This window comes from Epargyreus clarus, unplaced genomic scaffold, assembly GCF_041222505.1.
Source record: "Epargyreus clarus isolate Ecla_fem2 unplaced genomic scaffold, WU_Ecla_fem_2.2 ptg000024l, whole genome shotgun sequence".
In the NCBI taxonomy this organism is placed as follows: Eukaryota; Metazoa; Arthropoda; class Insecta; order Lepidoptera; family Hesperiidae; genus Epargyreus; species Epargyreus clarus.
Genome location: NW_027332231.1, coordinates 2,757,093 through 2,773,340, shown reverse-complemented (window position 1 = coordinate 2,773,340; position 16,248 = coordinate 2,757,093). Strand labels below are relative to the sequence as shown.

The window sequence follows — 16,248 nt, the reverse complement described above, 5'->3', positions numbered from 1 at the left end:
CTAACTTTTTTTGGTCTGAGTTTGCGACGAAAACATTGTACTTTTTGATATTTTTCAAGTCAATTAAGAAGAAATACGTTAGCGTAATGTTTGTTATACATTTGTTTTAGGTTAACCCTATACTTGACATTGTGCACTTAAATGCACATTAGAATCAGATTTTTTTTCTCGGATAATGCGACATCGAATCTTACTAATAATAACTGAAAGCGAATTAGCAAACGTTTCTTTATGTCAGAAAATGAAATCAATATCTGTCTCGTTCACACATTGTAAATGGTAAACAAAATAGCGAGCCGTCATTCAGCGCCTGCGCAACGCTCTCTAACAATCTTATTTTATCTGAATGAAATTAAGTTATATGTACGAAATTTATATAATCTTACTTTCTGCAAGCTTTATGCAATGTTTTGGTGATATTTTTTTGAGATATAATGTTTTGAATATATAGTAATTCATGACTTTTGTTATGTGTGCATTAAAATGCACACTGCCAACGACATACAATATTACTGTTTGTCAATATTGTGTCTTTAAATGCACACTGCCAACTTTGCTACTATATTCTAAGGTTCTGCACACAAGGTAGGGGGTTGGGTGAACAAAGTTCAGACAGTTTTTTTTTTATAATTCATGACTGAAATTAATATTTCCCCGTTTCCACTAAATTCCCAGTCCTTAGCTTGCAATATTTTTTTCAGGTGACTGGAGGCCGAAAAATTTTAGCTTTGGTGTCTAAATTGCGTAATTAAATCGGATGTAGAATCCAGCAAATCCCTAGAAAGATGAATTCCAGATGTCTAGGTCTCATAAAAACGTCCCTGAACTCAAGTCCTGTCCAATCAATAGCGTCTTCTGTCAAAAATCTAAACATCTCCAATAATGATGATTTCAGAACATCTGCAATATCAATCCCAGATAAGACCAAATTCCCACTTGAGGTCGGCTATAGATGCGCCACTAGCCCTGAAGACTAAGCTGGAATGCCTCAGAAAAGTATATCTTCTTACCACATCCTTCAAACAAGTGGAATAACGTCCAATCATATGCTCAAATTTAATACAACATTCTATCGGAAACATGGATGCAGGTCTAAACAGACAAGTCGCTTTATAGCGTACAAATGTGATAGGCCATTGTAAGTATTGCCCTCACAGATCCTGGACATCTTCGTTTGTAATTCCTGGTTGCTGTTTCGTCATGGGAACAGCGGTAAACAAATATTATTGCCACTCAAAAAGTTTCGAGTCGCTTTATGTGGGAACTGTGTTTTTTTGGGAGGAGGTCTTCTAATCTCTCAACTCAACTAAAATATCTCAAAACTTGTTGACATGTCATAACTTCCGAGACTTTTATCTTTAGTATTTTCAAAATGTATGATATTTTTTATATTTTTTAATTATTTCTTAGTTTAGTGAGTACTTGGCGGTGTGCATTTAAAGACACATATTTTTTTTCTCGTGAACCTGGCAGTGTGCACTTAAATACACATACTATATTCTGAAAACTGAAATTCAGAGATTTTTTATTTTATTTTTCCTAATATCCTTATAACCCAATTAACGCAGGGAAGTAGCAAAAGTATAATTTTTTTAGGATAAAATTCTCTGCCAAGTATAGGGTTAAGTGTTAAGATTATTTGCCCTTTTGTTTTATTTCTTTTAAATCTAATCACAATAAGAATATTTTTAGTTTGATATTTTCAAGTTGCGATTGCGTGATTCTTTCCATTCAAAATACAATTTATGTCATTATTTTGTCCATAATTTTATACTATGTTGTTTAATTATTTTAAAATCAAATTGTATGTTACGCCAACTCAGTCTAAATCAGTGATCGATTAGGCAAATTCTGTCATTCCCTCTCTTTCACTTCTCTCGCGCGTCAAAAGTAGGTGGACACCGTATGTATGAAATGGCTGACGTCACTAATATGTTATGTCACTGTTCAGCTACTTTTCACACTGTAGTGTTCATCTACTTTTGAAACTTTACAATGTTCATTTAATTATGGTGCTCGTTGTGTTTAGCTACCTATTAATGCTTGGGTGTATATTTTTGACACATTGATCTGTTCATCTACGTTTGGAGCTGGCTGTACATACAACGATAATATACAAGTCGGACCCAGCACCTTGTACACAATATACATATAAAATATTAAGGTTGCTTAATAAGACGCAATAACACAGAATGTAACATCATTAACCCTCCAATGTTCATAACCGCAATCTCTGCGCGTATCATACGAAGAAAGCATTTTTTCCTTGTGTCTTACAACGGAAGATTCGCTTATCTATCTTGTTACATCTACGAGTATTACCCAGAAATATCTCTAGATGGTTATAACCGATGTCCACGGAAAATTGCCTTTTGCCATGCTATTTTGCTACATAAATAGGTATAACTACGCTCGCTTAATCAGATTATTATCTAGTTATAAATATGTAAAAATATTTTGTTAAAAACAAGGCTAAGTAGATAAGTTAATCTAAATATTTTTTTGACGCTCTGGTTACCATCTTACGTAAATAATTATGTCATGAGACATTAAGTTAAAAATAGTATTACGTCACATCGATTGAGAGTAGTAAGCTTACGCCCGTTAATAATAATCAATCTATCCAAGCTTTACCTACCAAGGATCGAAATTTGACAATTTCTAGTATGATGAAAATTTTAAATGTCCATTTATGGTGTTAGAGGAAATCTTTAAATTCGTCTGGAACAGCTGCCTAAGCGTAGCAGCGTTATAATATGCATTGAAGGTGTTAGAACCCTTTGTGGTTCGACTCTGGCGGCACCACCGTCACACCTATTTCCATAACATAACCATCATAACATCATTCCACCATAACACAGCAGCGCTTAATAGCAATGTTAAGCGCTGCTGTGTTATGGTTTGAAGGGTGTGGTAAAAGTAAATTTAAACTAAAATAAATCAAAGTGCGGCCATGTTATCCTATTAAAGTATTTTTAGTAAAGAAAATAAAAAGTTAAATAAGTTTATTCTAACGGGGCTCGTAAACGGGCTAATCTTGTGGCAATTTTTAGCTGCAACTTTATAGCCGCCGAGTTGCCGTCTATATTGCGCTACGTAGTGCAATGATTGCCGCAATCTTTATATAGCAGTAATATTGCAGTTATACTTTAACGGTATAACCGTGTTAAATTTTAGAAAATTTCAAAACAATGCTCAAAAATACCCGACCATTTGAAAATATTGCCGTACTATTATTTTCGGTAAGATTTCTAACTGATCCTTTGGAATTATAGTACGAGTTTTATAACAAAATATAAATAGGTTTTTCTTTATTTTTCCCTTCGTTAACGATAAAGTTTCTTCGTATTTCGTATTCGTGACACTATGGCATGAATACTGAGTGAGTGCCGTATCCGTATGCAATGTATACATACAAGTATAGGGATATTTTTTTTTATAATATAAGGGTAGCAGACGAGCATGCAGTCCACTTGATGGTAAGTGGCTGCTGCTACCCATGGACATCTGTAATCAACCCCAGATAGGATTAGATATTCTTATCTGAGGTCGGCCACAGATGCGCCGCTACCCCTGAGGACTAAGCTGCAACGCCTCGGAAAAGTCTGTCTCCCTTACCACACCCTTCAAACCGGAACACAGCAGCGCCTAACACTGCTGTTATTAGGTAGAAATAGGTGTGGCGGTGGTGCCGCCGGAGTCGAACCACAAAAGGTTCTACCACCTACGATATGCTGTAACGTGTCTAATTAACTATTGTATTTTTATTCGGCTGTGTTGTCTTATGTATCTTGAGTTTTCTATGTACCTATATCCCACTACCTTGTAATTAACTAAGGTAATTAGTAATTTTTATGTGTGTGTACAATGCATTCGTAATAAAGTTATTTCTTTCTTTCTTATTTTCCAGTCCAGTTTTAGCTCTTTTCATAGTTAATTTATATAAAGTTATTGAATATTTACATTTCACACTACATAATTTTATCGGGGTGTTAAACCGTGTAAGTTTCCAGGTGAAATTTGCTACGATTTCCTTACCCGATTATTTTCATTATTAAATAAAAACATTTAAATTATCATATTATTTAATTTAATACAGATTTAAACGAACGTTAAATATGATAAATAAAGCTACGATAGCACTTTAAATAAGTAATTGGGAAAGGCTTACTTTATTATTCCTTTGTTGTTTTAGTATGGCACGAGATTATATCTGCTGACACACCGGGATTTATTGCGGAATGAGGGATCCAGTGATATTCGACGTTTGTTACTTTGTAATTTAATTAATAGGAATATGTACAACATTGTTCATACATTGTAGTTAGAGAGTATTGCTGGTACTATTGCTGAGCACACCCAGCAAAATTTCAGGATTTCAGGATCCAGCGATATTCGACGTTTGTCATTGCGTTGCAGTTTGTAATTTTATTAATAGGAACATGTAGAACAATGTTCATACCAATGTGTGAACAATGTTGTATACACTACAACAACGACTACAATTAGTCAGGTCAGAGAGTATTGCTGGTACTATTTCTGAGCACACCCAGCAAAATTTACAGCTAGATGTGATGGAACTGGGGTCCACTATAAGCAATAATTCGATGCAATTTCGATATAACAAAGTTCAATGAGAAATATTAAAACTCCTTAATATTATTAAATTAATATACCTCAATACTATTAAAGGTCCTTATTAAATCTAATTGTTTACTAGTGGCAAGTTGAGAAAGATAACGTGCTACGCTCGCCTTTTATTTTATTACTTAAAATAAAGGTATTACTCGTATATATTGGGTACTATATCCTATTATACTAAAAAAAAAACAATGACCTCGTTAGATATGATAGATAAAGCAATATTATAGGTCAAATAAAATGAATTCCAACAACCTCGTTAAATATGATAAATAGACCTATGATAGCACTTTAAATAAGTAATTGGGAAAGGCTTAAAACCTTTCCTCCGATTGTTTCAGTATGGAACGGGATGAAATCTGCCGACACGCCGGGATTTATTGCGGAGTGAGGGATCCAGCGATATTCGACGTTTGTCATTGCGTTGTACTTTGTAATTTGATCAACAGGAGCTTTTTGTTTTTATAACGCTTCTTTATTTTGGTTTCATTATTCTCTAATATATAGATGTCGTTTTTTATGTGATTTACGGTCTTTCTTTATTAAACTTTATTATATGTGTAACTAGCTGACCCGACAAACGTTGTGTTGCCATATAAATAAAAAAAATGTTAAGGGTGAACAATCCTTATCACTTAGGGGTATGAAAAATAGATAATAGCCGATTCTCAGACCTGCTGAATATGCATATAAAATTTGGTGAAAATCGGTAAATGGTTTCGGAAGAGTACGGTAACTAACATTGTGACACGACAATTTTATATATAAGATATATGCGTATGTATTATGGTGCTTTTTTAAAATTTAGTTTCAATTAAATAATTTGAAAGATACACAAAGAGAAAACGAACGACGAATTGCAAAAAAACAGTTCCACTATTCATTTTCATAAATAAATTGCTATTAATTAGTGATAATGAAGAAGGGGAAGAATTGCTATTTTATCTAAGTTTATTTAATTAATCTAATTGCGGTCCATTAAACGATTTCTATAATGTACCTATGTAAATCATATTCAAACGTAATGACATTTGTGGCTATTTGGACATGGACCAATTACTACTTTATTATACGTGATCGCGTGGCGCAATGAGGGATCCAGAGTACGTAGGAAAGAATCAAACAGAGCAGGGATACATTTATTTTTTATAATATAGGTGTAGCAGACGAGCATGCAGTCCACTTGATGGGAAGTGGCTACTGCCGCCCATAGACATCTGTAATCAACCCCAGATAGGATTTGATATTCCTACCTGAGGGGTAGCGGCCACAGATGCGCCGCTACCCCTGAGGACTAAGCTGGAACGCCTCGGAAAAGTCTGTTTTACTTACTATAAAGGGTTCTACCACCATCAATACATTAACAGGTTTACTTTCTTCATATATCACTAAAATGGGTGACGTCATAGACTATTGACGTCATCAAGTGATATCTAAAGAGAGAGGCCAAATAACAGGCCATAACCGTCAGAAGTTGGAATCAGCCGATAAATATTTTACGTCTCATATTTCCTTTCTAATCAACCTACGTAATAACTACTATTATGTGTTGTTTATCTAGCTTTCATTAACTGTGTAGTTTGATATTAGTGACCTAAAAATAATTGGTTGTCGAATAATACCAAATAAGATCCACCGGGTAAGGTTATCTTTTTACACAAGCTTTGTATACTTACTTAGTTATTTATTAGGATTCATTGTGTCGTGAGACGATATACACAGTAAGATGAGACCATATTATATAGGCTTAAACCTAAGAAATTCTAATGAATCATTTAAGCGTCGGTTTATTCGGTGAACGTACCTATTGGAACTGCGGGTGGCAGACAAATAGTATTTTTATGAAATTTAAATAGTAAATGTCTATGCAATCAACTTGACAGTAAGTAGTCATGACCATTGCGCTAATTTCTATAAATAATCACATACACGACTGGAGTCCTGGACTAAGTTGAAACGCTTTGTGTAAGTGTCTGCCTTATCAAAGCTTTTAAGCCAAGGACTAAGTTGGAATGTATCGAGTAAACGTTTCCGACATCCATATCCTTCAAGCTCCTATAGCAGTCCTCAATATTAGTTTTAACGTTAAATATTAATGATTCATTAATTAATGATTACCAAAAATACGTAAATATTACCTAGAATCAAAACGATATCATTGAAATAACATCTGGAGGCACGGCAGTGCCTCCGCCAAGTCGAGCCAAAGGCAAAAATAGCGGCACGGCCGTAGTAAAATATTTGTCTTGAAGGGTTTTCGTTCCATTTCAAACTGGAGATGAAATCTTGAGAGAATACTTCACCGTACACGACTTATAGAACAAAAGTTATTATTTCTGAACAAAGGAAAGAGTTATTATCGTACCTACTCGTATATTAAGACTCAGTTCAAGATAACGTGAAAGCCGACTTACAAAATTAAAGCACTTGTCGTACAGAAAATGAGTTTGTTGAGCGATAAAATCTATTTCGTGTGTGTTTGAAGGTGATAGAACCCTCTGTGGTTCGACTCCGGCGTCACCACCGCCAAACCTATTTTTGCCTCATTACAGTAGCGTTAAGCGCTGCTGTGTTCTGGTTTGAAGGGTATGTGGTAAGAGAGAAACTTTTCTGAGGCATCGTAGCTTGTGGCAGACCTTATAATAATAATAATTTAATTACTTATTTATAGTAACAAATACTCAGTTACATTTTTGATACTTTTAAAATTTAAAATATGGAAAGCTGCAATGAGAAATAGACCTACAGTCTACTCTATTGCTAATCATCTTCAGGAATTACTCAAATCTTATTTGCGGCTAATTAGTAACTTTATAACATTATTGTTAATTATTGTTAATTATTGTTAATTAAACTTCATAACATATTGTATCTCTAATCTAAATATATTCTAAATATATATAACTCAAAGGTGACTGACTGACATAGTGATCTATCAACGCACAACCCAAACCACTGGACGGATCGGGTTGAAATTTGGCATGCAGGTAGATGTTATGACGTAGGCATCCGCTAAGAAAGGATTTTGATCAATTCTACCCCCAAGGGGATAACATAGGTGATGAAAATATTACTTCGTAACGCGAGCGAAGCCGCGGGCAAAAGCTCGTCTCTAATATATCCCATCGTTGGAAGTAGAACACTGCAGTTTATCGCTGTTCTAAGGCTGGAATAAGATGAGCGATAACAATAAAAATAAATAAAAATCCTTCAACCTATTTGTAAAAATAAGACATTTTCGCTTTTGCTCCTATTTGCTCCAATCTCATCTCAAAGCAGTCGCATCAGAACAATCGACGTGATCTATCGAGGTTCGAATTCGTGTTGGTATTTTACAGAATTGCACCGAACAATAACTATGCTATGACCGACAAGAACGATAAGTCATTCATTCTGTCAATCCAGGACATGTCCAGTATTGACGAAGAGTAAGGACTATCACATAGAAATATTTATGGTAGATTCTCATTGACAACTACTTTCAGGTTTTAAACACTAAAATGAATGATTTAAGCGACATTACTTTGAGAACGATTGGGTTGTTATAAAATTGTGGCACCAAAATAATAATGAAGCCTGAAGTCGATTTATACATATGTTATAGTCCGCGCCAAACTTCTAGTCCGCTATGAAGTTGTTGCACGCAGATGTAGTCAGAGAGCCAATGCGGTCGAACACAACTACAAGCATATACTCCGTAGCAACAGTAAGGGCACAATAACGCAGGCATGTACCCGTAGGCGAGAGCGGGCAGCGGACGGGTGCCGGGGGCTCCCGCTCTGTCTTTGTACCGCTAATATCTACAATTTGCTGTTGCGACGCGACTCGTTTCTATATTCAGAGCGGATTAAAAGTTTGCCTCGAACTTTACCAGGCATAAAGATGGTCGCATCACATATATAAGCCAGCTAGCTTCTAAAACTTTTCACCAAAACGCAAATCTGCTGCACGCTAGTTATAAGTATGGCGGTGCTAATGGTACCTTTCCAGTTTACCCATGCCGGATCTACCACGTCCTAAACCACCTTTTAAAGCAGAATTAAGTGTGATTGTGGTGTGTTCTGAGACAAAGGTTCTAAGACATGAAGGGTTCTGCTAATCTTCATATCCAAATTTCAGGTTACAATAGAATTATTTTTTTGGAGTTAATACAATAAAACTTACTTGGCATTCATATGTCCCGTTGTCCCTTTTCTGAACAAATTTGATTTGGAGCGTCCAGTCCTCGGAGCCTTCGCCGTGCAGGACCTGAAAATGTAACAAACGATTTCTTAAATAACTCATATCTACTCGTATAATAGTAGACAAACGATTTAAAACTATAAATTTTATACTATCTTACAGTTACAGTATATTTTTTACAGTATGTTTTTTTTTAACATAGGAGTAGCAGACGAGCATGCAGACCACCTGATGATAAGTGGCTACTGCCGCCCATGGATATCTATAATCAACCCCAGATAGGATTAGATAGTCCTACCCGAGGTCGGCCACAGATGCGCCGCTACTCCTGAGGACTAAGCTGGAACGCCTCGGAAAAGTATGTCTCCCTTACCACACCCTTCAAACCGGAACACAGCAGCGCCTAACACTGCTGTTATTAGGCAGAAATAGGTGTGGCGGTGGTGCCGACGGAGTCGAACCACAAATGGTTCTACCATCTTTGAATTTTACATTTTGCATAAATACTTTAGTATCTATTTATAGCCGTTGAAGAGATAGACCTCTGTGACATTCGGACAGACAGACAGATGGAACGGACAGCGGAGGCTGATTTGATTCTGAGTCACGTTTTTACCCTTTGGTTATGGAACCCTAAAAAGGGGCATTTAATATGCAATTATTCGAATAATAATACCTTCTCATAATACTTTCAGACCCCTATGGAGCCGTGGACATAAATTAAGTATTTATCATTCTAGGTACATACGTAGGTATTCTGAAATGAATACTTAAATAAGTTCGTAACCCTAATATATAATAGACACTTTAACCTTTAGAAAATAAACACCTGCTCGCTAGCGATAATGGGATTCAATTCCCTTTAGTGCTAGTCAGGCTAGAATTGGACAGACAGATGGATCATTTCTTTGACGTATATTTTAGGCGTAAAGAAATAGGATGACAAAGGATTTTAGCATAAGTGCGTCACACAAAAATGGCAGGTACATTGACCTTTGAAGTTTTTAATTTGAAAGACTCAAAGAAGATCTACTCGTAAGATCGCCGGAACATAAGTAGTTGTAAAAAGTAATAAATGTTATTAATGAATAGAATAATTATGAATTGATTTTATTTTAAGGCATGTTCTAGAAGATTTTGCCTTTATCATAATGTAAACTACTTTTTACAATTTAAAAATCATAGTTTTATAATTATAACAAAAAATAGACAAATCTAAACCATAGCTCGATATTCTAGCAACTAGAGCATAAACTACGATAGAGTTCTATGGTCTATGGTATGATTGTGGTAATTATCGCCAAGTATTAATTTCAGTCCTACGTATGGACCAGGGATCGAATCGCAGGCAAGCAAATATTAGAGCATATAATTCATAATATAACACCCCATCCTTCATTGTGGCTTTTCTAATATACATATATCGTGCTATAACAATATATCCACAGTTCTACAACACCAAATATAATCCTTAAATTTAACATACAATGAAAACTACAGTTCGATCCATCTGAAATTCGGTTTATTAATCGTCCATGCGTTATAATTATTCGCGTTAGTTCATCCAATTAGCGTGTAAAACATTTTCATAATCACTAAGCAGTAAATTGTCATGCCTGCCGCAAAATTTACGCCAGTTGACGAATATGGCGCCCTGTTATCAGGGCTGCCAACACAATTATAATGTACAGGGTGATGTTTGTTAATTACATTGAAAGTGAAGTAAATATTTTATTGTGGATCACAAAATTCGAAAAATGTGCCAAGGGTATAGTCAATATGTATATATACATTCGATTTCAATAAAGCAATGACCATAATTACGAATAATTCAAAAATATATCCATTTTTGAAATATTTTCATTATTTAAAATATTTATTAAATTGGTTATTTGAAATATTATTTATGACGGGTTAACTTAAGTAAGTACGTTGGTATACGCATGAAACATTTAAAGACGACAAAAGAACGAAAAATATTATGTTAAAAAAAAATTCAATAAGTAACGAAGGATTGTGACTTTCTGGATTTCCTCATAAAATACTATTTTAGGAGTGTTTTAAATATCGTTACCACCAATACTTTAGTTCTACTCACAAGTAAAATTTACTACAAACCTAAATTTAGTGTAAAATAATTACCAAAGTTGCCAACCCTAGCTATGACGCGTTTGCGGCACGATTTAGTTCGAAATTTATCGAATTACGAATCACCTATCTATCACAAAGAGGCGACGTGGCTATTGTCGGATAGAGATAGAGTGGGAGGGAGTGAGACAGAAACGTTTGTGTGTGTTGAGTGGGCGTGTGTGTATTAACGTATTAACGCGAAATTGTCCTGAAAACGATTGTGAGGTAATCGTTTTCAGGACAATTTCCCGTCAATATCTATTGTATCAAAATTTTTCTTTGAAAATCCTTCTATCAAAATGCACTGATGTAATTTTTTCGTAACATGACAAGTAGAAGTTATAAATAAAAATCTGTTCTCAAATTGTGATATAGGTATTTTCGTTATAAAGTTTATTATTATTTGTTTTACGACAAAAAGTTATAAAAATTGGGTTGTAGGGATAATTTGTTAGGTAGGTCAGTTATTAAACTGAATAAACCTAGCTTACAATAACATATCATTTGCAATATAGTGCTTATGTATCAAGCTAACCTTTAACCAATTACAGTAAAATATGAAACGGTTAATTTTACACGACCAATTAAAAAATCGCGCATGGAAAGCCATTTGTATACTACACTTTTATAAGTATTTTGTTTCATTAAAAATTGTAATAAAATTGAAGGTTGTAACCCTTCGTGGCGTAAAAAAGCAGTGATAACCTAATGGTTTAGAAACTCGGCCTCTCGAATGAGGGGTCGGAGTTCAAATCCCACCTCTGATTTTTCAAAGTTATGTGCGTATTAGAAATTAATTATCACTTGCTTAAAACGGTGAACATCCTCAGGAAACCTGCATACTTGAGAGATTATATAAAAAAATGTCAAAGGTATGTGAAGTCTATCAATACGCACGTGGCCAGCGCGGTGGCCTATGGCTTAATCCTTCTTATTCTGAGAGGAGACCCGTACCCAGCAGTGGGACAATAACGGGTTGATGACGAACCCTAATTGGTACTACTGCGGTTTTAAGCCCACCTATTACTGCCTTATAACGCCAGTGTTAAACGCTACTGTGTTCTAGCTTAAAGTGAATCGTAAAAAGGACACGAGGCGATCTACGTTAGCCCTCAGGGATAGCAACGAAAAAAGAGAAAAGTGCCAAAAAAAGCGGTTTTTTGTATGCCCCCATTTATTTTCATTTTTTTATTTTTAGTATTTGTTCTTACAATTATATACTCTGTAGATTTTTTAAGTGTCAATATATTACGGTTAAAGAGATAGAGCTTGTGACAGACTGACATACAGCATAAGCAAGGGAGGCTTTTTTAACCCTTTGGTTATTCTAAAAACTAATTTGCGTTGATGTATATCGTCTAAATTACTATTTTTGCAATTTAAAATTAGCACACAAGAAAATGAAAATCCTTCTTACAAAGTCATAAAATTACTTTATGCTTTTTGCAATATAACTATGAAGTTATATTGCAAAAGGCATAAAGTAATAGTACGTATGAACGTACCCTTAAAATTTAAACGTGCCCCCAACACGCTTTGAGAAACATTTACAATTTAATTAAACTCCCACTCCGAAACTACTGCATGGCGTATAAAAGTTTTATTGGACTTTAAAACTAAATTAATAAAAATCACAGCCTTGATAAAGAAACTGGGTAAGTGTGAGCTGGATTCGCACTGAGGGTTCGGTAAGAAATTTAAAAACTTATATTTTTACGTAGTGTAATGATTTTCGAGCATTCAAAGGTCCTTTAATTAGTCTAAATTTCTATCAATCAGGCAGTCTGGTTTACGTATTTATCTTACACATTAAATTCTCCGAAACGGTTTAACCGATTTTCACCAAATTTTATATGCATATTCAGTAGGTCTGAGAATCGGCTACTATCTATTTTTCATACCCCTAAGTGATAAGGGTTGTTCAACCTTAACATTTTTTTATTTATATGGCAACAGAACGTATGCCGGGTCAGCTAGTAATATATAGCAGTTTATTTTTAAAAGAGTCGACTGACAATGTAAGCTACAGTCAATTTAAATATGACATTTGAGTGTCAATAGTCAAAGGACTCAATTTTATTTTTTGTCTTGGGGTCAATCGTTATCGCAATTCTTGTCCCTCGGCTGCCATCTTGAAAAAATAATAGCTATAAAAATTAGGTGTAAATCTTTATAACTTTTTGACCTAAAACAAAAATAATAAAGTTTATAACGAAAATATATCAATACCGTCCATGTACGAGTCTACTTTTACATTGAGGTTTAGCCTGATTTCTTTCAAAATGAAAGGCGCTCAGATTACCACGTAGTAAAGTCCCGACTTCTCTTCTTTTCTCTCTCTTAAGAGAATTCTCAGGCACAAATTTAATGTTTCCATTGAAGAACGTGATCATAATCGATATATATATATATATATATATATATATATATATTTATCTAATAATATGTACATTTTTGAAGGTGGTAGAACCCTTTGTGGTTCGACTTCGGTGGCACCACCGACACACCTATTTCTACCTAATAAAAACAGTGTAAGGCGTTGCTGTGTTCCGTTTTGAAGGGTGTGGAGACAGACTTTTCCGAAGCGTTCCAGCTCAGTCCCCAGGGGTAGCGGCGCATCTGTTGCCGACCTCAGGTAGGAATATCTAATCTGGGGTTGATTACAGATGTCCATGGGCAGCAGTAGCCACTTCCATCAGTTGTACTGCATGCTCGTCTGCTACTCCTATATTATAAAAAAAACAAAACATTAATGTGTATATACTATGTATATTACACACATCATAAAATGCGTGCAAATAGAGACGCATGTCTGCGATTCGAATCCTGGTCTTCTATACTGTGGCGAAAATATTCATACCAGTAAGGTCTGCTTGTTCCTAAAAGTTGACTTAGCACCTTCATGCAAATTACAGTGACTCCCCTAATATTTTATAGGGAGAAAATTAATTTGACTGTCATCACTATCCTGTTAGCGTCCCTTATCGCGACATCCCCTTTTTTATCGCTTCCTTCATTATTTGACAGGAAGAACACGATAATGTTGGATATAAAGTGAAAATTGCGAAAGTAGAGGAAAAGGAATACCAGTTGCAAAAAATATCCCCTTCTTATTACGAGATCGGATTTGGAAATAGTGTCTTTGTGTTTTTAAAGCGTAAAAGCTACTGAGTAAGTACTTCACTGTTTTATAAGATTGAAGTTGCAAACGAGCTTGCAGTCCATCTGATGGTAACTGCCACCTATGGACGTTGGGCATCTGTAAGAACCCAATTTAAAACTGGTGCTCTAATCACGCCCAAGTCGATCACAGATGCTACTCCTCAAGACCAAGGTGGTCACCTCACATGTAGGACAGCTGGCACCCACACTCTTCCACTGAAACGTCAGAACGGATTCGCGCAAAAAGCAGTGATAGACTAGTCTTTATGAAACTCGGCCTCTGATAGGGGGTCTGAGGTTCAAATCCTTGGCACCTCTGATGTTTAACGTCGCTGAAGGAAAACATTACGCATACCTGAGAATTCGAAAAAAAAGTTAAAGGACGTAGGAAGTCTACCAATAGGCCATTGGCCACAGAAGTGAACTATGGTCTAAACTCCTCACTCTGAGAGGAAGACCCATGCCCAGCAGTGGGACAGTCATGTGTTTACGACGATGCCTCCCTGGTCGAACCATACTTGTTTTACCTTTCTAGTTACTAGTTGAATCATTAAAACTTATTCTACTTTAGTTTTTTCATACGGATAATGTCAGCTTCCTAGGCTTTAATTAAATACCATAAGATCCATTACTGCATTCAACCAACCACGTTCTTATAAGAATGATTTAGAGGTACTTAAAAATAATAAAAGTCGGTTTGGCTCTCTCGGGCGATTTGATTTATAGGTCATAGGGGGCACCAGTGGACGTTATTCACTCGGGTCAGGTGACATTGAGGAATAGAGGGATCTACATGTAGGTAAGCATATGTAGTGTAGGTAGGTCGCGTCTGGCAGTGTAGGGTGGCAATATAATGCTTATGATATCATTTTTGAAAGAGTTACTAATATAAGAAGATCTATTAAAGTTTTACTATATGATTTTAGGTCACTGGTGTTATCCGGAATAATAATTTTGTTCCCCTGTATACCAATGATAATAATGCAGATATAAAAACACCATAAAATAAAAATATGTTGTGTCAGAAACGTCAAATTATAAATTTTGAATTTACCACTTTATTCATATTAGTATTTCGGCCAGTCCAAAATACTGCCAGCTAAGACTAGATTCTTGTCTGATTTTGGCCTCTGATGCCTAACAGAGAGTTGACTGCAGAGGGGCAACATCCCCTGAGTTAGCTGGTACGCCTCGGATAACTATTTCTCCCATCCCACACCTTTCAAAGCAAAACAGCGCCTAATACTATGCCAAATAGGTATGGCAGTGGTGCTTTCTCTGTAGTCGTATAACTAGAAAATTATTTAAAACCAAAAACTAGACTGTTTAAATATGCAATGTCACTTCCACAATTTAGACGAATCTATCTCCACCTCATGTTTTAATATGATTTTGGTGGATTTAAATCCATTAGGCCGTTTGGGCTGTAGAGTGTGCCAAAGAATAAGACATACATCATAGATACACATACCATACATAAATACATACATTCTGTATGAACTACTTACGCTCAAAAAACATTACCCTCCGCCATATAAAAAAGTTCCAAATTTCACGCCCAACGCACCCCAGTGCACCATTAACCACGTAATAAAGTTAGCTAATTATAACTTACCTGGAACCTTTCATCGTTAGTGTACGTGAATTTCCCGGAGCTGAGTATGTGCCAGTCCCTCTTCCTGATCCAGGATACTTGCTGCAATAAAATGGTATAATTAGGCAACTTTCATCATCATCTCATAACTTTAGCTCACTCATTATTAGTTTGATTAAGTCAACTAATTAGTGACTCTGTTCAGGAGTGCAGAAAGAGGAATATTTTTAACTATGTCTGTTTTTTTGTATTACTTAAAATATAGATGTCTCGCAAAAAAAGGCACTGGTAGCGTGCTTTTCATAGTGGGTTAGTACAAAAATTACATAATTCGTTTGTATACCTATTTTGGTCTAAATATGACTTTTACACTCATAGCCCTTGTCTAGGATACCTTGTGCAGGGAATGCTATTGACATAAAGACACAGACACCCAGACCCATGACAGAAATCAAAATCCATTTTTAGATACTTTTCTGGCCAAGGATCGAACCTGGAACCTTCTTCACTTTTGGCCGGTCAGTCATAAGGGAATGATA

General features: G+C 35.5%; 1 protein-coding gene across 1 annotated transcript in view; it reads right to left on the bottom strand.

The window, feature by feature from the left end:
- Positions 1–16,248, bottom strand: part of LOC140752147 (zwei Ig domain protein zig-8) — a 340,703-nt gene that overhangs the window by 14,175 nt on the left and 310,280 nt on the right. The window contains exons 4-5 of the mRNA XM_073086330.1: positions 15,731–15,811; positions 8,806–8,889 (exon numbers count right to left, since the gene is read on the bottom strand). Coding sequence (XP_072942431.1) covers positions 8,806–8,889; positions 15,731–15,811 — 165 coding nt within the window. The remainder of the gene's footprint in view (positions 1–8,805; positions 8,890–15,730; positions 15,812–16,248) is intronic.